This window comes from Scyliorhinus canicula, chromosome 7, assembly GCF_902713615.1.
Source record: "Scyliorhinus canicula chromosome 7, sScyCan1.1, whole genome shotgun sequence".
NCBI classification, from domain to species: domain Eukaryota; kingdom Metazoa; phylum Chordata; class Chondrichthyes; order Carcharhiniformes; family Scyliorhinidae; genus Scyliorhinus; species Scyliorhinus canicula.
The window spans coordinates 131,793,636-131,816,934 of record NC_052152.1 but is presented as its reverse complement, the minus strand read 5'-3'; the positions used below and the strand labels follow the sequence as shown (position 1 = coordinate 131,816,934).

Sequence of the window (23,299 nt, the reverse complement as noted above, 5' to 3'; positions counted from 1 at the left end):
AACTTATTTTGTTTTACTAAATTTAGAGTACCCAATTAATTTTTTCCAATTAAGGGGCAATTTAGCGTGGCCAGTCCTCCTAGCCTGCACATCTTTGGATTGTGGGGGCAAAACCCACGCAATCACGGGGAGAATGTGCAAACTCCACACGGACAGTGACCCAGAGCCAGGATCGAACCTTGGACCTCGGCGTCGTGGGGCAGCAGGGCTAACCCACTGCGCCACCGTGCTGCCCTGAAAATGCAATAACTTATTGATCACAGGATCTCACTCTAGCGATTGGAAGGCAGAATGTATCCTCCAGCTTGCTTTGAAATTTGACCTCTGCTTTGCCCTTTCACTATTTAACTAAAAGGGCTGTGACTGTGGTGCATGCTGCTGTTTGCATGGTTACCAAGACTGTTTCATATTAGTGTGTATTGTATATAGCTCTGTGCAATCTGATGTTTGGTTTCTTTTATTTGTATTACAATGCTGCATTATGTTCTCAAATATCTCCACTGAAATACTTGTAGCATCTTTCACAACCACGAGACAGCCATAGTCCATTGAAGTGCTTTGGAAATGCTGTCACTCCTGTGGTGATAGTCCCTAATGGCCCCTGTATGGGAAATGTGGCAGCCTGTTTGCACGTTAACAGTTCCTGTAAACTCCGAGGAGATGATAGACCTGTTTTCAGTGATGCTGGCTGAGGGATAAATATTGGCCAGCGCAATGGGAAAACTCTCTGGATCATCGTAGTACAGTGCCACGGGACATTTTTCTCAGCAGAAAGGCTGCACCTCTGACAGTACAGGTCTCCCTCATTATAGTACAGGATTGTCGGCCTAGAACTTGACCTCCAGTTTCTAGAGGTCAGAGTTGTGAACAATTAACACCTATTCAGGGGCAAGAATTCTACCTCTTGAGGCAAGGCGGATGCTGTTTATAGCAGAGCTGTTTCACTAGGGGTGAAAGTTAGGGATTTGTAGAGTTTGGGTCAGGGATTGTAGGGATCCAGGACTTTGGAGGTAATGAAGTTCAAGACCGTGAAGGCATTGAAACAAGAATCAGTATATGAGGTGTTGGGGACCTGCAAAAGATGTCAGTTCAGCAAGGGCAGTAGTGATGGGACTTTGTATGGTGTAGATTAGCATAGAATTAAATGTAATTTACAATGCAGAAAGAGGCCATTTTATTTTAGCTCATTTGGGCTGTGCCTGTGTTTATGCATCCTGTGAGCCTTTGCCCACCAAACCCAACAGTATAGCTTCCTATTCCATTCACATTCCAAATACAATGCTGTATTCTAACCGGTCTATGACTAAAATGCTTCTCCTGAATGTCTGATTGGATTTACTAATGACTATCTTCTATTTATGGTCTGAATCCTCACAAGTGGGTACATGAGTAGAGCTTTGTATGTGCTGAGTTTTACAGAGTCCGGTTGAGAGGCCAAACTGGAGAGCATTAGAATAGTCCCGTGTGCAGGTATGAGAAGCACTGATCGGGTTTCAATTCCAAATTGGGCTGAGGTGGAGGTGGGCAGTGTTTGAGGTAGAAGTTGTTGGGCTTTTGTGATGGAGCGGATGTGAGAGTCAGAAGTTCACTTTGAGGCCAAATAGAATGGGAAGGTTGCCAGCAGTCCAGTTTAACTTGGGCAGTGACTGGGGCGGGAGGTGGAGTTGGTGACCAGGGAATTGAGTTTTTGTTGGGGGCAGCTGACTATCATGTCTTCAGTTATCCTGATAGTTGGAACAAATTGTTTAGCAAACAGTCTGCAACACAGGAAGCAGAGGTATTGAGACAGGTCAAGCCTGGTGTCATAGGTACATTTGTGGAAGTTATCCAATTTAGCTAATCAAACCTGTTAATCTAATCTCCAGCTGCCAAATGCTCTGTGCACAGATTGTAAAGTTAGTGAAAGGTGCAGCTTGCTAAGTACAAATTATATTGGCTGGTGCTAGTGTTGTGGGACTAACGTCAGTAAACATCTATAATATAATCAGGAAATGCTGGATAAACTCAGCAGGCTGTCTTCTGATCAGTTGAGACTTCCGTATGAAAACTGCATATTGACATTCTGGCATGGATGGTCTGTCTCTTTGTTCAGTGTTAGACATCCTTGACCAGAATACCTCTCAGTTTTTTTTAAAAAATCATCTCTTGAATGTTTAATATCCTCAGCCCAATCCAGGCTGGGAGTGCTGCATGTCAGAGATGTGCCGTTTAGGTGAATTGTCACTATACAGTGGAGTAGGAATATGGGATGTGGCCAGCATGTCTCCGTCAACCAGCAATATCAAAGAATTGACTCAATAAATCTTTTATCTTGTGCTGTACACGGAATTTTCAGTTTGAAGGTTGACTATGACATTTGTCAATATGATGATAACTGCACTTCCAAAGCACTTTGGGATGTTTCTGAAAGATGTAATGAGGCACTGTATAAATGGAAGGCCATTTCAAGCACCAGATGATACTTTTGTCGGTGAGGTTCTCTCTGAGAAGCTACTGAGGATATTAGTTAATGTGCAGTAATTAATTATTAAGATGTTATCCTAGCTTTTACTCTGCGGGTGAATTCACCAAGTTTACACCAGCTGTGCTCCTTCCACCCTTCACTGTACCATAAATAAGTGGAACAATGAAAGTCTCAGGATTAATCTCATTGTGCAGTTTTTAGTTTTGTTTTTTCTCCAGTTAACTGAGCTGGCTGCTCTTTGCCATTGAACCTGGTGCGACTACGCTGACACGATTACAGTCCTTACTGGGGATGCTGGTTTCTGTTAACTTACTGTCTGTTTTTTTACTCACTGTCTGATCTGACCACCTGTGTCTGTTTCCTCTGTTCTGGTCTCCCTGGTTGGCTGGGGTTTGATGGATGCTACCAATCGCTGCAGGAGTTGGATGAGGTACTGTCCAATTTATCATTCATAAACTACAAAAGCCAGGGCTTGTGGTGCTAGGCCCCAGTGTAATCTTGTGTTAAAAGTTCACACTTAACAAGACTTCCTAAATTCCTGGCAGATATTTACTCTGGATTTAATACCTCCACTTCCCACATGCAAACAACACATGGGAGATCTCTGGAGGGTCGATAGTTAAAGGGAATTTTCTCTGTACACAAAAGGTTGCTTCATACCCTATAACATCTTTTAATAAAGGAAAGTCACCATAGTCCCAGACGACCATAGGCTGCTTTCCCCTTTGAAGGGGAGAGCTGACTGGTGGTGATTTAACCTGAGGATCACTACACCTCAAGCGAAGGTCAAGGTTGAGAAGGGGAGGCCTACATGAGTAACCTCAGCTGCTATGGGAACTGAGCCCACACTGTTGACCTTGTTCTGCATCACTAACCAGCTAACCGAATGCCTGCCTTCTCAACCTTGCTTCTCACTTGAGATGTGGTGATCCTCAGGTTAAATCATCACCAGTCAGCTCTCCCTGTCAAAGGGGAACAAAGCCTGTGGTCATCTAAGACTATGGCAACTTTACATGATTTAGTACAGTGTACTTGAATGCTTGGCATGCTCCCACTGTGTTCTGTTTGCTCCTGAACTGACAATGCTAGTATTTTCCACCTAGTCAGTAAGCAACACATATCTGCTTCTAAACATTGCCTATTATTTCTCTGTTCTGTTGAAACCCAAGCCCATATGCTCACCATTGAACTGCAATTTCTTGAATTTGCCCCAGGCAGCAGCCCCACTCCATTCCCTGCAGAGTTCTGCAGCCCGAGCCCAGGCCTGTATGAAGTCCCACACACCATTATCCCAGCTGAATTCCACGGGGGTCCTGTTCCCCAGTATGTCAGCTTTCACAAACTTGCTCTTGCTTTGAAATCATTTTGTGATCTCCCTATCATTTCCTGATGGTCCTCTTCGGAGCGATCTGTATCCTCTCTCGCTGACTTTGGAAAATTATTCCGATTCAGCTCTCTCTACTCGTCAGAGGTCAACCAATGCCAGGATCCCCCTCCTTCAAACTTTCTCCCCATATGCTCATTTTCCTCTCTCCCTTCTGAAACATAAAGGATCTTCTTTCACATAATGTTACCTAATATCACCGACCCATGTTTGTTGATGTGAGAGATAGTGCCTGAATGCTCAACCTGAAAATCCTTCCCACACATCCCTTCTTTCCTGAAATTCTATCGGCTTTTTGTTTCTTTTCTAGGTTTAAATTGGAGTGTTGCAGGGCCCTCTGCTGGCTCTGTCATTAAAGAAACCTCATTGTATAGTGCCTGCCTTTCTGGGCTCCATGTGTATTGGACTGAATATTTGAACAGATCTTTATTTTCTATCTTGAGCTGACTAATCAGTGAATGTGATTAAATTGTTAGACGAGTCCTTTGAAAACACCATGGTGGTGAACCCTTCACACTCTATCTGGGAATGCAGGGATATTTCACTGGACTGACCGACTGGAGGTGACACTGCAGCTGTATAATTTTCTGGCATGTCCACACTCTGAGTACTGAGTTCAGCTCTGCTTTTCATGCTCCAAGAACAGCAAATATAGACATTGGAAAGGGTTGCAGGAAGGACTAAACCTCTGTGTAAAGGGAATCCAGTATTGAGGAAAGAGTGTGGCCTCTCCAGCCTAGATGAGCAGGTAGTTGTTTAGGGTGTGTCTAAATTGTATTAAATGGCAGAAATATAGCCTTAACTTTAGGAAAGTACAAACTTATCATGGCGTTCGTATGGGGGGGGGGGGGGGGGGGGGGGGGGGGGGGGGTAAAAATGCTAGGATCCCAAAGAAGGTCCTACAAAAAACAAAATTCAGGGGGGGGGCTAGCCCTCCCGAATCTACAATTCTACCATTGGGCGGCAACAGCCGAGCGAGTAAGGGGATGGATCCAGGGGCCAGAAGCCGAGTGGGTGCGTGCGGAGGAGGCCTCCTGCATGGGGACCTCCCTCCGGGCCCTCGCCACGGCATCACTCCCATCCCCACCCAAAAAACACTCCAGCAGCCCAGTGGTGACAGCCACCCTCCAATCCTGGAACCAACTGCGGCAGCAATTTGGCCTGAACAAAATGTCGGACAAGGCTCCCATCTGCAAAAACCATAGGTTCAAACCAGCACTGACTGACGCCACCTTCAAAAGGTGGAGGCAGGACGGGGGGACACTGACAGTCAGGGACCTATACACGGACGACAGGATCGCAACACTGGACGAACTGACAGAGAAATTTCGGCTAGCTGGGGGGAACGAGCTACGGTACCTGCAGCTCAAAAACTTTCTACGAAAGGAGACAAGGACGTACCCACAACCGCCACGACAGACACTACTGGAAGACCTACTGGACGCAAGTATCCTAGAGAAAGGGAACTGTAGCGACATGTATGACCGACTGGTAGAAAGGGACGACACCGTACTGGACGCAACAAGAAGGAAATGGGAGGACGACCTGGGGATGGAGATAGGGTGGGGACTCTGGAGCGAAGCACTGCATAGGGTCAACTCCACCTCCACGTGCGCAAGGCTCAGCCTGACGCAACTAAAAGTGGTACATAGAGCCCACTTAACAAGAAACCGTATGAGTAGGTTCTTCCCGGAGGTGGAGGACAGATGCGAACGGTGCCAAAGAGGCCCGGCCAACCACGCCCACATGTTCTGGTCTTGCCCCAGACTTGTGGAGTACTGGACAGCCTTCTTTGAGGCTATGTCCAAAGTGGTGGGGGTGAGGGTGGAGCCATGCCCGATAGTGGCGGTCTTCGGCGTTTCAGACCAACCAGATCTATTCCTGGGGAGGAGGGCAGACGCCCTTGCCTTTGCCCCCCTGATCGCCCGCCGTAAAATCCTGTTTGGCTGGCGGTCAGCAGCACCGCCCAGAGCTGCAGACTGGCTGTCCGACCTCTCGGAATCTCTCCAAATGGAGAAAATCAAATTTGCCATCCGAGGGTCGGACGACGGCTTCCACAGAACGTGGGAGCCATTCATGCAACTGTTCCGGGACCTGTTTGTGGCCAACGTACAAAAGGAAGAATAGTCAGGTGGCTAAGAATCAGGGGGAAATGGACGGGAATCGGGGGAAGGTAGCCGGGGGGGGGGGAAGAGGGCTACGGGTTCGTTACGGGGGTTTGATGGCTAGCTAAGGCCCAAAACCAAACTGTAAATAAATGCCAATAAACATGTGCTTCGGCCATATTGGGGAATGTAAAATATGTATGCCGGCTAAAGGGGGGAGGCCACAGTTATTATTACGAAGATGCTTACCTGTAAATATATATGTTAATTTTTGCGTGTTCTTTTTTTTTCTCTCTCTCTAACAATTTGTAATTTGTTCAATATAAAACATGAAAACTGAATAAAAAACATTTATAAAAAAAAAACTTTAGGAAAGTGGCACCAACGATTAATTAGTAAAAACTAAAATTCATATGTTCACCCAGCACCAAAAGAAAGTGGTTTGGTACAATCATTAAGGATGTTGCAGTATAACTGGATTCTAAAATGGAAGACATAGTGTAGCAAAGGAGTAAGTTTAAAACTTTAATGATGAAAAGACCCCTTCCCAAATGGATTAGTTAATCATAGATTCCTCCATCTAAATGACCATACTATATAATTCTCAGAATATGATTGCTGTATATTGTGTTTTAATAATGCTTTTAAGTTAGCAGGTATTTCCTTACTGATATTGGTAAGATGGGTGTGCCAGCCTCTCACTGCAGAGCCTGTTTATCCTTGATGTGGAGCTTACTGTGCTCCACTCCTGCCTTCTGGTTGAACCCAAACCAACCTCTGGCTGATTCGCCATAGTAGGCTGGGTGATCACCCACCCTGCTTGGCTGAGCACTTTGATATCATTTTGTGGACCCTCTGGAAAGTGGACATGGACCCCAGTTTGAGAAACCCTCCAGCTGAGGGACATTTTCTAGACTGAATGGGCAAGTGACTGAGATCGTGACCGCACCAGTGTGACAGATACCACCTTTCATCTCCAGTGGATTGGGTAGATGGGGTGCCACAGTGGTCACAGCCTTGAGCACTTCTTTTTTTTAATATAGATTTAGAATACCCAACCCAATTTTTCCAATTAAGGCGTCTATTTATCAGCGCCAATCCACCTAGCCTGCACATCTTTGGGTTGTGGGGGTGAAACCCACGCAAACATGGGGAGAATGTGCAAACTCCACACGGACAGTGACACAGAGCTGGGGACCTGGGACCTCGGCGCCACGAGGCAGCATTGCTAACCACTGTGCCACTGTGTTGCCCGCCTTGAGAGCTTCTGCAGGTGGGGTGGGCAGCATCATTTTCAATTGTACCCTGGCAGTGCTCCAGGGTTTAGGCAAAATTGACTTTATGTGAATTGAAACATGGTTGGTGATAAGTTGAGGACTGGCACCCCATCTACCCTCTCATGTAAATTTTGAGTGTGAAATCAACCAAGCTCTCTTTAGCTCACTGGGCTAAATCGCTGGCTTTCAAAGCAGACCAAGCAGGCCAGCAGCACGGTTCGATTACTGTACCAGCCTCCCCGGACAGGTGCCGGAATGTGGCGACTAGGGGCTTTTCACAGTAACTTCATTGAAGCCTACTCGTGACAATAAGCAATTTTCATTTAATTTCATTTTCATTTCTCATCCATTTAACTGACTGTGATCTAGCACTGACAAATTGGACAAGTTTACAAGACGTGTGTTTTGGGAGCTGTAGTAAATACTTTTCCTTTGTAAATGAGCTCAGTCGAGATAGTGTTGCAGAAAGTGCCTGACCAGTAAAGCCTGAACCATTGACCTGGGACGTCTGGACTGTGTTGGCCGACATAAACTGGTGTTAAGAAGCCAAGGTTAGATATGAGAGATTCTTTATCTGGGAAGACTGCATGGCAAAGTTATCAGCAGAACACAGATTAAACGATCTGACCACATGGGTTGGTGCTTCTGAGTATGAGGAAATGCACAGCCAAAGGTGTTGCTGTGTGGGAGAAGTACACTGACTGTGTGTTTGTCTTTTTTGGCAGATTGCCGACGATCGCATGGCATTGGTGTCCGGGATCAGCCTGGATCCAGAAGCTGCCATTGGCGTCACCAAAAGACAGCCTCCGAAATGGGTGGATGGAGTGGAGCAGGTAAGTGATTAGTGTCTGCAGGTTTGGAATTTTAATAGGAAAGTGATTGAAGTGTTTAGGATTTGTGCAAATAGTAGTCCGTGTTCAGGGTCCCTTTAACCAGTGAATATTTGGTGGTGAGGATGAACTGGGTGATTGGGGGGGGGGGGGTTAGGGGATGATGACCAGATTACAGGGAAGCTTTTTCAAGTGTGAATCTTAGAAGAAGGCCTCTCTGGTGAAGAGTGGGGGGGCACTCTCAAATCAAATTCTGGTAGGAGGGTGAATGATAGCGAAATGTCCTGTGATCCATCAGAATGCAGGTGAGGCTTGGGGGTGTCGGTCTTTACCACAGAATGGAAAGACGCACTAATCAGTCCTAGGAGCTGTATTCCATGTAGGAATGTTTAGACTCCTTGTGATTGATAGCCAAAACTCACATTTATATCCGACCTTTAATGTTTTAAAGTTTCCAAGGTGCAGCACAGCAATGTTATCAGACAAATATTGACACCGAATCAATAATGAGATATTAAGACAGGTGACGGAAAACATGGTCAAAGAGGAACAAATTAGATGGGGGCAAAAAGATAGGAAAGTGGGGACTTTAGGGAGGGAGTTACAGAGCTTAGGCCCTAGCCTTGTGAGGGCAAGACTGTCAGTGGTGAAGTGGTGAAAATCGAGGATGCAGAATTGGATGACCACACAGTTCTCGGTGAAATGGAGGGTTGGGGGAAGTTGCAGAAACGGAGTGCTGTGACCCCGGAGGGGTTTGAGCACGAGGATGAGAATTTTAAACTGAAGACCTACTGGAACTGATATTGGTCACTGAACACAGGGATTATAGGGAAATGGGACATGGTGTGAGTCATATTAAAGCAGCAGAGTGTTGTATGAGTTGGCGTTTACAGAGGGAGGGTGATGGGCAGGCCAGCCGGCAGAACAAAAAACTCGAGTGAATGTTTCAGCAGCTGATGGGCAGAGAAGGATATGGACAACATAATTGTGATTAAAGTAGGCGGTTTTGGTGATGGAGGGGATATGCGATCAGACGTTGAGCTCAGGTTCAAATAGGACATCAGGTATGGGGCTGGTTTAGCACAGAGCTAAAGAGCTGGCTTTTAAAGCAGACCAAGACAGACCAGCAGCACGGTTCAATTCCCGTACCAGCCTCCCCGAACAGGCGCCGGTATGTGGCGACTAGGGGGGGGGGGGGGGGGAGCTGGTGGTAGGAGCCAAAAATCAATGGCTTTGGCCTTCCCATAATTCCTACTAATTCTTTTTTAAAATAAATTTAAGAGTACCCAATTCATTTTTTTCCAATGAGGGGCAATTTAGCGTGGCCAATCCACCTACCCTGCATATCTTTGGGTTGTGGGGGTGAGACCCATGCAGACATGGGGAGAATGTGCAAACTCCACGCAGACAGTGATCGGGTCCTCGGCACCGTGAGGCAGCAGTGCTTATCACTGCACCACCATGCTGCCCTCATAATTCTTAATAATAACCTTTATTAGTGTCACAAGTACTTGCATTAGGCTTACATTAACACTTGCAATGAAGTTACTGTGAAAAGCCCCTAGTCGCCACATCAAGGCGCCTGTTCAGGTACACTGAGGGAGAATTAAGAATGTCCAATTCACCTAACACGCACGTCTTTCGGAACTTGTGGGAGGAAACCCATGCAGACACGGGGAGAACACGCAGACTCCGCACAGACGGTGACCCATGCTGGGAAATGAACCCAGGTCCCTGACGCTGTGAAGCACAGTGCTAACCACTGTGCTACCGTGCCACCCGGATGTCCACATAGGATATCATACAAGACTTTGATGAGGGCCATTTCAGAACGATGGCAGGGGCAGAAACCTGTTGTGGAGATTTTCAAATCCGTGGACGTGTCAAGGCAGCAGTCAGTCTGGGAATATGGAGACATCAGGGGCTGAATTCTCTGACCCCCCGCAATGTTGGGGAATCGCCTGGGGCCGGTGTAAATCCCGCCCCCACCATGGCCGGAATTCCCCGCCACCTGGGAATCGGCGGGAGCGGGAATCACGCCCCCCGCGGCGTTTCTCCGGCCCGCGATGGGCCGAAGTCCCGCCGTTGACAGGCCAATCCCGCCGACGTGGTTTAAACCACCTCTGTGCCGGCGGGATTGGCGGCGCGAGCAGGGTCCTGGGTCGATCGGACCCCGGGGGGTGACCCCACAGTGGCCTGGCCCGCGATCAGGGCCCACCGATCGGCAGGTGGGCCAGTATCGTAGGCCACTCTTTTTCTTCTGCCGCCGCCACGGCCTCCACCATGGAGGAGGCGGAAGAGACCCCCTCCCCCGCGCATGCGCCGGTGGTGACGTCAGCGGTCGCTGACGCTCTGGCGCATGTGCGGACCGGCGAAGGCCTTTTGGCCAGCAGCCCTGACGCCGGGCGGCATAGTGCCAAAGGCCGTTGGCGCCAGTTTTGGCGCCATCGGTGGTGCGGGCCTAGCCCCTAAAGGTGCGGAGAATTCTGCACCTTTGGGGAGGCCTGATGCTGGAGTGGTTGGTGCCACTCCGCTGCCCCGGGACCCCCCGCCCCGCCGGGTAGGGGAGATTTGCGCCCCACATGTCAATGAGGTAGGTTGCAGATTGAGATGTTCATATGTTTTTTATTCTCTCTTTATCCTTTAAGATTCAGTTTGACATCACCAGAATAAAACAGAAGATGAAGGAACTGGCTGGTTTGCATGACAAGTATCTGAACCGGCCGACACTGGATGACAGTAGTGAGGAGGAGCATGCAATAGAAATCACCACACAGGAAATAACACAGGTCTGGAATACTTCTGCAGTGAGGCAATATTAATAGAGACAAAAGCAGACGTTTGATCTGGCCTTTTTTTTAATTGGAATTTTACAGCTCTCAAGACTGCTCTAACTCTTCTCCACATGAGCCACCTATTCTAATCCCACTCTTCTCATCACTCCCCGGACCTTTTATCGTGTCTATTTGTCAGACAGAGTGTTTTTTAACAGAATGTATTGTGAACACTGTTTAGTCATTGCTGACATCTGCAGGTGCTCTGCTTGCTGGCTTTAGTACTCGTAAGTGTGCCCACGACCATTTTAAACTGGCTATGCTTGGCTTATTTCAGTTGTGGATAGATGTGCGTCTTGTGCACTACTGCAAATATCTGCGTTGCTGGACAATCCTGCTAAGCTCACAGCAACTTGCAGTTTTTTTTAATACAAATTCAAAGTGGCCAATTCTTTTTTTTTCAATTAAGGGGCAATTTAGCATGGCCAATCCACCTACCCTGCACATCTTTTAGTTGTGGGGGTGAAACCCACGCAGACATAGGGAGAATGTGCAAACTCTGCACAGTAACCCAGGGCAAGATCAAACCCAGGTCCTCGGCGTCGTGAGGCAGCAGTGCTAACCACTGTGCCACCCCAATTTGCAGTCTCAATTACCAGCATGGCGAATGGTGGCATAGAATCTACAGCACCGAAACTAGCAGATCTATGACGGTTAGCTTCCTCCTACTCTCTTTACTTTGACAACATGCCCTATTCCTTTCTCCCTCGTCTACTCACTAGATTTCCTTCAGGTGCCGGTCTGCTATTCACCTCAATCACTAAAATGTGGCAGCGAGTTCTACTCACCACTCTCTGGGTGGAAAGAAGTTTATTCTAAATTCCCTATTTAATTTTTTTGTGACTATCTTATGCTGATGGCCTCTGGTTTTGCTCTTCCCCACAAGTGGAAAGGCAAAATTCTAAAGCACCCCGCCCCCAGCCTTCTCTTTTCAAGAGAAAAGAGATTTAAGCCTAAACATCCTTTCCTGATGGATATGATATTGCATTTGTTATCATCCTTGTAAATCAGTTTTGAACTTCTTTTCCAGTGTTCTTATCCATTATATAATATGGCAACCAGAACTGGACACAGTACTCTAAGCGTGGTCTTAACATGTCTGATAGAAGTTTATCATAACTTCTCCACTTTGCAGTTCTGTCCCCGTGGGAACAAAATCTAGTTTTTGCTTGCTCTTTTAATTTATTAACTTGCATTGCTACTTTGTGATTTACCTATTTGAACACCTCTCACTCCTTTAGCTTCTTATTTTCCAAGTAAATAGGCCTCCCTTTTTCTTACCAAAAATGTGTGACTGCTCTTGTATCAGTGGTGAAATTTATTTGCCAATTAAATGCCCATTCTGCAAGTTTATTAATGCTGATTTGATTTGATTTATTGTAACATGTACTGAAGTACAGTGTAAAGTATTTTTTCTGCGGCCGAGTGAACGCACACAGTACATACATAGTAGACAAAAAGAATAATCAAGAGTACATTGACAAATGGTATGTCGACAAACAAACTGTTTGCTTGTAATTTGTTGTCTCAGTATCAGCTAGCCCCATGCGACACCATTAATTTGCTGAAATACCCAAATTTAAAAATTATGTTTTTGATTTCAAAGTCTAGAACGTTGATATAAATTATGAACAACAATGGGTCCAGCATTGATCGTTGTGGGATGCCAGTTTCCACGTTTGGCCACTGTGGATAGCTGCTCTTTACCCCGAGCCTTTCTCCCTTGCCCCCAGCTAGCTATTCGTTCAATGGAGAGTATGAGTTGTGAAATGACAATTTTTTTTTGTTTTAAAACAATAATATTTCTACTTCAGATCTCTCTTAGCTTCTCTATTCCTGCTTACCCTTAATTCTTCAAACCACATGACTAGAAGTAACGCGGGGAATAGAAGTAACACGAGGGCAGACATCTTGTGTTGAGCTCTCTGTGACATGATACTTAGAGTACGCACTTGTTTCAGAAGCCTCTGCACTTAACTAACACACACTTTGAACTTGTTTTCAATAAAGTGAGGAAAGGGAGATCACTTCAGTGGGCAGCTTGCTCCCCTGGAACTGTACCACAACAAGACCTTTGATAGCGATGGAGAGGAGGAAGTCACTTTAAAATATGCCAGACAGTGGCATATCACCTATGAATACAGGTGATATCCTGTACAACCTGTCATGGTGTGGAACGCCAGTACTAAAAGTTAACTAAAGAGTTGGCATGGGAGGGGGGAATTTCCGCTGGGGCTCATCTGCCAATTTTGGCTGCAGAATCACTGGGCAGAACAGTTTCTTTCCAGGGATTTTGCAGCGACGCTACGGCAGACCATCCCTGTGGAAGGTGACACTGAGAGACACGCTAATGTGCAGGTGTATATCGAACACGCACTGTTGAAATCTTGCGCTTTATCTGCCAACTTATCCTTCAGTAAGGGCTAGAATACAAGACCAGGGATGTAATGACAATAAAGATTATAATAATTTTTAAGGATGAGTTAAAGCAAGTCTATACATTCATACCCAACACATTTCTATACAATGACACATTTCCCCAGGTTTGAGGCATTTAAAGGATTGCTGAGAGATGGACTGGATGTCCTAACCTTTCTGTTGCTGCTTTGCTTTCCCTCCAGATGTTCCACAGGTGTCAGCGATCAGTGCAGAGCCTGCAGGGAAGATGGCGCAGCTGTACTGAGCAGGAAGAACGGGTCCTTCGAAACGTCATCTCCTCTCTAGCGCAAGCTCTTCAAGACCTGTCAACCATTTTTCGACATGCCCAGTCCAGCTATCTTAAACGTAAGCAGCCAAGGACAGGGAAACACTTTAATTCATGTGTCTTTGGTTTATGTAGGTATGAGCAGGCCTCTCCGGGCATGGAAGGTTTTGTACTGATTGGTAATGCTTCATGGGGGCAGAGCCAAATGTCGCCACAAAACTAAAAGCTGACTTAATTATATTAGCCCGAACAGTTAACATGCAGGAAAGACATGTAAGTACTCAGTCTACTTTGGGTTTTCAGTTGTTCCTGCAATGAATCATAGAGTCTTACTGCACAAAAGGCCATTCAGTCTGTCGCGCCTGTGGCAGCTGTTTGAAACAGCTGTCTGTTATTCACATTTAAATTTTTTCCTTATCAAGCATGTGTCCTATTGAAGGTTATTGAATTTGCTTTTCATCACTCTTTCAGCCAGTGCATTCTGGATGAAAACTTTTTTTTAAAAGAGCTTATCTCTGCCTTTCTTGCCAATATTCTTTTTTTAAATATAAATTTAGAGTATCCAATTCATTTTTTTCCAATTAAGGGACAGTTTAGTGTGGCCAATCCACCTGCACATCTTTGGGTTGTGGGGGGGAAACACACGCAAACACGGGGAGAATGTGCAAACACCACACAGACAGGAACCCAGAGCCGGGATCGAACCTGGGACCTCGGGGCCGTGAGGCAGCAATGCTAACCACTGTACCACCGTGCTACCTCTTGCCAATAATCTTAACTGATTCTTACTGACCCTCTTACATTGGAATCCGTTCCTCCTTATTTGTTCAAATGAAGACCAATTTTGATTTTGAACACCTATTAAATAGGCATGTTTTGACTTGACTTTGATTCACTCTTTACTGCTGGCATTCACTGTCCACCACACATATCTCAGCAAGATTCAGGAGCAGGAAGGCGATGGGGAACCTTTGGAGTGAACTTCTGTTTTGTTTAAACAGTAATTTAAATATGACTCTGTCTAAATCAGCAAAGGGACTTAAAGAATTCCATATTTTATTTATATTTTGCAGGTTTACTCCCTTCTATTTACATAATTTTTGTATTTTGATAGGTTTGAAGAACAGAGAGGAAAGATCCAAACACTTTTTTGACACATCGGTGCCACTAATCGATGATGGTGAAGACAACAACCTTTATGACAAGGTGGGTATGCTAATCGTTGGTGGCATGCTGCAGAGATCTAATCAAAAGCAATTGTGTTACCTGGCCCCACCTGGTTGAGTGGCACCGTCCCCACTGCTTGTGGTGAAACGTGGTGATGTGAACACAATTTGCCTGCTGTCAATGGTGCCAGTATAACACTGCTGTGCTATTCCAGTAATCATTAAGACTTTTGTAGATCATCATAGAATCCCTACAGTGCAGAAGGAGGCCATTAAGCCCATCATGTCTGCACCGACCATCTGAAAGAGCACCTTACCTCGGCCATATCCCCCCACCCTCTCCCTGTAACCTCACCTAGGGGCAATTTAGCATAGCCAATTCACCTAACTTGTGCACCTTCATCAAAGAAAGTAAAGACTGCATGCAATGCAACTCGTTGTGTTTGCAGCCTAACTTTAACCTCCGATCACTTGGAGAGGAATTAGAAGAGTTTAAATACACAAGTTGATTGAATATTAACACAATATTATAAACTGGCTTACTTCCTTCTATTTGTTCTTGCCTTCAATGCACCTCAATGTGTTGTGAACCAGTTAGTAAGCACTGCTGCTGCTTCTGATCATAAAATAAAGGTACAATATCTGCCAACTGTGAAATTGAGGCTAATGTAAATTTGTTAACTGTTATTATTTTGTGACTGAAGTTAGTGACTTTTTAAACATGGACAATTTGAAGCAGCATGGACTGTGGTGACTTTGTACACGGATGGCATGCACCATCGCTCAGGGCTAAACCTTTTGAGTTATGATGAATTTGCCGAAGAAAACCAAGCGTGAAAATCAGGAACTGCCATGAAAGGGGTGTAACTGGCAGCCGCATAATAAGAGCTCCTCAGTTTTTCTGACTGTTTGTTTATAGCTGTGGTGGTGCCCTGTGGGCCTTGTCTCCTTCATTCGCATTGTTAACATTAGGGGTAATGTTAACTGGGCTAGTAATCCAGAGGCGTTGACTAATGATCCAAATAATTATTTCACATCCCACTATAAAGATAGTGAAAATTTGAATTCAGTTCAAGGAAAAATCTAGAAATATAATGTTAGCATCCATAAAAGCTGGTGGTTTCTCATAAGAACTTAATCATTATTTGCTTTGAAGGCCCAGTTTGGCCTACAAAATACTCCAGACCTAAACCAACATCGTTGACTATAATTCCCTCTGAAGTGGCCATGAAGGGCTACGAGGCAACAAAATATCGACACTCTCAGTAACACCCCAAGAAAGTAACAAAAGTATATGTGATTTAATTCAAATGCCCTGTTGCACCCTGTGTGTGACTAATTTTATTAACTGGCCTTGTGTGTTGAGGGTATGTGAACAGGCCTTCTCTGTTCGATTTGCAGGGTTTTACGAATGATCAGTTGCTGCTGGTGGAAGAGAACACTCTGATGGTGGAAGAACGAGAGAAGGAGATCCGACAGATAGTGCAGTCAATCGCGGACTTGAATGAAATCTTCAGAGAGCTGGCCAGCATGATAGTGGAGCAGGTGGGCTGGATTTGGAGAAGCATTAACACTTGAACACGAGATCCCTTTCCGGCTTTGCTACCAGAAGAAAGGCACCGCGTGCATCTGTGTGGCCACTTGTATTCCATTTTCAGCTCACTCCAGTCTCTCCATCACCCCTCTCCCCAAACCCCCACTGCCTCCATATCATAGAACATACAGTGCAGAAGGAGGCCATTCGGCCCATCAAGTCTGCACCGACCCACTTAAGCCCTCTCTTCCACCCTATCCCTGTAACCCAATAACCCCATCTAACCGATTGGACACTACGGGCAATTTATCATGGCCAATCCACCTACCCTGCACATACTTGGACTGTGGGAGGAAACCGGAGCACCCGGAGGAAACCCACGTAGACACGGGGAGAACGTGCAGACTCCGCGCAGACAGTGACCCAGCGGGGAATTGAACCTGGGACCCTGGCGCTGTGAAGCCACAGTGCTATCCACTTGTGCTACCATGCTGCCCACCATGTCAAACCAAGTTCTTCTCTATGAGCAAAGCGACAGTGAGCAGAGTTCAGGCTTCCTCCTCGCAGAAGGTGAATCACCTAAATTTGATGTCCGAAGATTCCGATTAAACTGCCCTTCGCAGAGCAAAGCAGCAGTGGCAAGATACTGCTGCTAAACTCAACAGTTCTGCAGAGAAACAGTCTCCTACTCCCAAGGGGCCCATCCCTGTACTACCCCATTTTGCCTTTTCAACACATCTCGGCTTGAAATCTAGTATTGAAGAGTTAGCTTGCAGCACAAGTTCCTGCAGCACTGGAGCATTTCACCTGTCTGTCCTGTCGACCAGGAGGGTGTACCTGGCGCAGGAAAGTCCCCAAGAGCAGGGATCTGATGACCTTCCACTCACCGTGCAGCTGCTTCACTCTTGTGTTCATTTTCAGGGGACCATTTTGGACCGGATTGATTACAATGTCGAACAATCTTGTATGAAAACAGAAGAGGGCTTGCAGCAGTTACAGAAGGTATAACTCTCTCTGGGTTGACTATTTGTACAGGATTTATTTGTCCAACAGTTGTACTGTAGTGTGAACCTAATACAGAAAATATATCACACCAATCTGCTCATGTAGTTTATGATATGCTGGTATTGCCAACATATTTAAGCTAAGTTAATACTACCTGGGATTCCAGGATTCAACAAAACTGAGAATAGGTTCTCGACCTGAGCTGATTTAACTGTTTTCCTCTCCTATGTTAATCAGATCCTGCTGTTAAATTTGACCAGAACCTGAGGAAATCCCATTCTCCCAGATCTCCCGACCTCTTGGCAGCAATGCCTGCTCGAGTTCCCTTCCAGCCTCTGTGAATGTGGCCTATAAATAGGAAGAAGAGGAGGCTATTCAGCCACTCAAGAATGTTCAACCATTCAATTAGATCATAGCTGATCTGTATTTTAACTCCATTTACATGAGAACCAAGAGCAGGAGTAGGCAAGTCAGCCCTCTAGCCCACTCCACCATTCAGTACGATCATGGCTGATGATCTCTTGGCCACAGCTCCACTTTCCTGCCCATTCTCTATAACCCTTCAACCCATTACTAATTGAATATATGACTTTCTCCTCAAATTTACTCCCATGTCCAGGTATCTACCACACTCTGGGTTAGTGAATTCCACAGATTCACGACCCTTTGAGAAAAGTTGTTTCTCCATATCTCAGTTTTAAATCTGTTACCCCTTATCCTAAAACTATGACCTCTCATTGGATCGTAGAATTTACAATGCAGAAGGAGGCCACTCGGTCCATCGAGTCTGCACCGGCCCTTGGAAAGAGCACCCTACTTAAACCCAATCCTCCACCCTCTCCCTGTAGCCCCACCTCACCTATTGGACATTAAGGGACAATTTAGCATGGCCAATCCGCCTAACCTGCACATCTCCAGACTGTGGGAGGAAACAGGAGCACCCAGAAGAAACCCAGGCAGACATGTGGAGAAAGTGCAAACTCCACGCAGACAGTCACTTGAGGCTGGAATTGAACCTGGAGCTGTGAGGCAGCAGTGCTAACCACTGTGCCGACTCTCGTTCTGGATTGCCCCACAAAAGAAAAAATCCACTCTACGTCAACTTTGTCATTACAGTTTATCATCTTATATACCTTAATTAGATCACTTCTCATCTTCCATACACGAGAGAGTGTAAATTGCTCAATCTCCCTTTATAAGACAACGGCATTTATTTACCTGCCTTTGAACTATATCTCTGGATTTTTTTAGGTAAAAGATGCAATCAGTTTCCGTCCTGAAAGCAATTGTTGTTCCAGCATCCACAGCCAAATTGCCACGATCCTTTGGAAGAAATGTTTCCTAATTTCTACCCTATCTTAGCTCTAATTTTAGGATTTTGGCCTGTTGTTCATGATTGTCCCACCAGGAAGCATAGTTTATCAACACCTCCTATTGAGCCATTTTAACATTTTAAACCCCTTGCTCTGGTCACTCTTCAATTTCCTAAACGTAAGAAAATATAACACAAGTTAATGTAGTCTGTGCTCATAATTTAACCCTCTAAACCCTGGTATCATTTTAATATAGTGAAAAATTATGCAAAGGTTTTACAGAGTAAGTAATAGAAAGCATTTTAAACTGGTCGGTGAATCGGTGAAAGGAAAAGTTTGCAGAAATTGTTTTGAGCAGACTGTTTTTAAAACATGGAACCACACTGCCAGTAAAACCAAGTTAATCAACACTTAATAGAAAATCTAAAAAGTTCTTTGAAAGGACCAACATCAAAAAGTCCAGAGGAAGAGGATGAGATTCGAGAAAGTGGCTCCATTGTTGAACTGACTGGCCCAATGAACTCAATGACGAATTATAGGATATATAGATGGTAAATCAATAAAAGTGTTTATATACAAATAAATGTTCTCTAATAGTTTCTATTTTTAATTTCGCAGGCAGAGCAGTACCAGAAGAAGAATCGAAAGATGTTGGTCATTCTGATTTTGTTTGTGATAGTTGTGGTTCTCATTATCGTGTTAATAGGAGTCAAATCAAGATGATCGGCAGGAACTCTCATGCAGTGGGAACCATGAGGAAAAATCACTGGGGTTGGTGATTTAAAATCATGTCTGTCGGGGAACTATGGAACTGGATCAGATTCCCTGAATTCCTTCACTACAGAAAATCATGAAGATATTGTGATTGCTGTGTTGTAAATTGGTTGGGGAGGGGAGAAAAGGTGTGCTCTCTTTTGTGTCGCTCATGAGCAGTACTCGGATTTGCTTCTTTCCGCATTCCTTCTTCAGCTAGTGATGTGCAAGTGTTCTGTACCCAGCCGGGTCACCCATTGAGGAACCGGTTCAACTTTACAAGGAGCATTGTCAGCGTCTCAGTAGAGCGGAGTGGGTTCGGGTATTTCTCCAGTTTGCACTGAGAACACCGGATTCCTCTGCATTCCTTTCCGTGCACCAGTGTGTATGTTGTCCCCCCTCCCTCCCCACCCCCAGGAAGAAATAACTTCTAACTGAGCTTTGTACCTATGATTATGTCCAACGGTGACCATCAGAGGCAAAATGAGCAAACATTTTGTTTGGAAGTCCATGTGTTGTCCAGCTCCATTGTACTTTCTGCTTGATGTGCTGTGTGCGCGTTTGACTACACAGTAGTCCGCAATTTCCTTTTGGATGGATAATTAAATTCTTCCCCTGCAAAACATGGCAGTGCACCGGTGGGGTGGGAACCTGTACCCATGGCTTGTCACTGGCTGGGTGTCCTGCCCACCTGCCAGGCGGCGGATGCCAGGCCGAAGGAGGAAAGAGAAGGTGGCAGGTCGAGTTGTAAGTCGTGCTGCCAGAGGCTGATTCCGGGACTGGGATGCCTGCATTCTGGCTGCAGTTGGTGGTGGAAAGACTAGGAATGGGATTGGAAGGATAAAAGGAGAAACCAGTATTACCAAAAAAAAAATCATGGAAAATATATTCAACACTATGTTTAAAAGAAAGATATTTAGAATAAAATAAAGTGGTGGAAATTGAGCCAGCTGGGCTAAATCCTGAAAAAGACAACAAAATGGAAGAACTTTATTTTAGAAACCTAGGCACTTTCATTCCAGACACCCAGGCAGGTTGTAAAAGATCCCTGGGTCTCTTTCAGTGGGAGTGAAGGTAAATCAGTGTGCCACTCAGCTGGCTAAATCAGACACCACATTTTTTTCAATTTGATCTATAGTGTGTCTCCAAATGAGCATTAAGCACTTTGTGTATGAGTGCATACACATGTAACTGATAATCCCGTTACGGATCAAATCAGGTGAATATTGGAACTTGAAGAGAATACCTTTAATCTGAATCTATCGATAATAAAAATGTGTAGGGGCAAACACTAATAAGAATTGGTGCAGAATATCTCTCCTGTTCTGCATTCTACCGTGGGATTTATTTTTATTGTATCTCTGTGACGTTAGTCTTTAACTGCTTTGACACACCTGGATAATTTATGATTTTGTTTTAATTTTTACCTGTAATATAAATGGAATAAGCAGTGTGCAGCAATTCAGTTTTTAGTCTCTTCTTTTCAAGTGGGAGAAGAGTTCGTACCTTGCTTGTGAAAGATTGTGCGTGACTCCTCCCTGTTATGGTTCCCGCATACAATAAATAGGTTCATCTGTACCAGCTTTGATTATGTTTGTAGTAACCTGGAGCTCTTCATGCACGAGGCCCCTTCCAGGTAACAGAATGAGCTGAATGTACTGCCTGAAGTGTACTTAACAGTGCTGTGAAACGTCTTTATAAGTATTTTCTGAAGGGGGTGGCGTTTACAAAGGTATCAGTTAATTCAGGCTGTGCTCTCGGGCACAGTTTGTGCCCTCAAAATGGTAATGTCAATTTAAAAAATAAATGGTTTGTGGCAATGCTTTGGAACTGTTGGGTTTCTGTTTTACATTGTTGGGTAACAGCATTCAAAAGTGCAGTGAATGCGGAGTAATGGGGAAAACCTGGAGATGGTGAAGGAATCAACGTAGAAACAGGCAGTTTGCAGTGGTTGAGGGTCCTGGAACAAGAAATGAAGGTAACATGGTTAAACATAAGAGATTTGACACAGAGTACAGAGGCTTTTTAGGCTGTGAGCTCAATGAAGTTAGTGATTAAAGTATCAGTGCTCCAGAATAGATTAGATACATTGTTGAAAGGAAGGAGAATAAAAGGAAGCAAAATAATGTGGATAGATGGGATGGGGATAAGGATGTCTTTCAAGTGGAAGATAAACAGTAACACACGATGGTTGGGCTGTGCGGTTTCACTGCAAAAATTTCCATTTAGTTCTACATGAAACCGAAAAGAAAATGCCTGAATTTGGATGTCGTGGAAAGCGGTATTGGGTTGAGAGAAGCAGACACTGCAGCAAAATGCGGGAAACACTCAGATGACTAGTCTGCTTACCTGAAGAGAAAGAAATAGATGTAATACTTCAGATCAATGATTGACCTGAAACATTAACTATTTCTCTCTCCGCAGTCACTGTCTGACCTGCTGACTCTTTGTAGCCTTTTCTGTTTTTCCTTCAGAATCTGAAAATCCTGCTTGGAATGATGTTAGCAATTTGAACAATGATCTAGATTTCAATAAATTTTCATGGCTGGGTACTCTGCCACAAATGTCCTGTTTTAAATGAATAAAGGATTCCTCACATGGAATAGGCACAGCTGAATGAGAAACTAGTTACCTCAGTACCCTGCAGAAATTGTCACACCTTGTTTGGCTTCAATACTCTGAAATTCTGTATTGCAGCATGATTTTTCTCTTGTCAATGGCGTAGAAAAATAAATGTGCATATAAAATGCTCCTTAATGTCTTGCTGTGTAGCAGCCCAGATCCACAGAAGAATATCAAACACCCATAGGGAGTTTGAGATGGATTGCCCTGGGTGGTTATTGTTGCAGTGGTTAGGGTTGCAATTGACCAGAAACTCAACCAGCCACTAGAGGGGGGTCAGAGGCTGGGGATTCTGATGTATCGTTTGCCTCACTCCCCAGGGCTATCCACCATCTACAAGGCACAAGTCAGGGTGTGATGAAATATTCACCACTTGTCTGGAAGAGTGCAGCTCCAACAACACTCATGAAGCCCAACGCCATTTAAGACAAAGCAGCCCCACTTGACTGCCACCCCACGCACCACCGTAAACCTTCAGTCTCTCCATCATTGGCACAAAGTGGCAACAATGTGTACTATCTACAAGCTACACTAGTAAGCCACCAAGGCTCCTTCAATAGCACCTTCCAACCCCCTCATGATCTCTACCACAAAGGACAAGCGTAGCAAATGCCTGGGAACACTACCACCTGCACGTGCCCCTCCGGTCACTCGCCATCCTGACTTGATCTATATCACCATTCCTTCACTGTCACTGGGTCAAAGTCCTGAACTCCCTTCCTAGCAACACTGGGTGTATCTATATCATACAGAGTGTAACAGTTCAAGAAGATAGCTCACCACCACCTACTCCAGGACAATGAGGGATGGGCAAAGAACGCAGGCCTAGCCAATGACATGCCAAGTGCGTTGGGCAATAACTGATGAAACTATGCACTTAATCTTTGCACCTTATTGGAATCCTGAAGCCAGTCTGCCTGAAGAATATGTCAAACAGTATATTGGAATACGTATAATCTCTCTAATGGTAGGGGTGGGAGAGAGCAAATCTTTATGGATTTCTACTTGGAATGGGTTGGATGAGTTTGATGCTGTCTTTTACTCTGGACTATGTTCTTTTGTCTGATGTGATAAAAAGGAAGAGGGAGCACCTGTGAAAATGAAAAAGTGACTCTGGATGCCACTTGCTGTTGTTCCCTGACTGCTGGTACAATATTGAACACCTAAGCATGTTCAGACTGTAGGTGAATCTGACACTTGTCCCCATAAGCTGAACAGCTTGGAAATATCACTTGGGTGTTGGCAAATGGCATCCAAGGGCTTTACAGAATTGCATAGAATATACACCAAAACAGGCCATTTGGCCCA

The 23,299-nt window shown here is 45.1% G+C and overlaps 1 protein-coding gene across 4 annotated transcripts in view; it reads left to right on the top strand.

The window, feature by feature from the left end:
- stx16 (syntaxin 16) overlaps nt 1-21,458 on the top strand; it is a 31,257-nt gene extending 9,799 nt beyond the window's left edge. For 2 of the 4 annotated variants that reach the window (XM_038802949.1, XM_038802951.1), the window contains exons 2-9: nt 2,883-2,894; nt 7,956-8,063; nt 10,709-10,849; nt 13,516-13,678; nt 14,713-14,804; nt 16,166-16,309; nt 17,220-17,300; nt 19,235-21,458. In XM_038802949.1, coding sequence (XP_038658877.1) covers nt 2,883-2,894; nt 7,956-8,063; nt 10,709-10,849; nt 13,516-13,678; nt 14,713-14,804; nt 16,166-16,309; nt 17,220-17,300; nt 19,235-19,339 — 846 coding nt within the window. In that variant the 3' untranslated portion in view covers nt 19,340-21,458. The remainder of the gene's footprint in view (nt 1-2,882; nt 2,895-7,955; nt 8,064-10,708; nt 10,850-13,515; nt 13,679-14,712; nt 14,805-16,165; nt 16,310-17,219; nt 17,301-19,234) is intronic. The other 2 variants (XM_038802950.1, XM_038802952.1) reach the window with 1 other exon arrangement.
- Nucleotides 21,459-23,299: the final 1,841 nt, after the last annotated feature.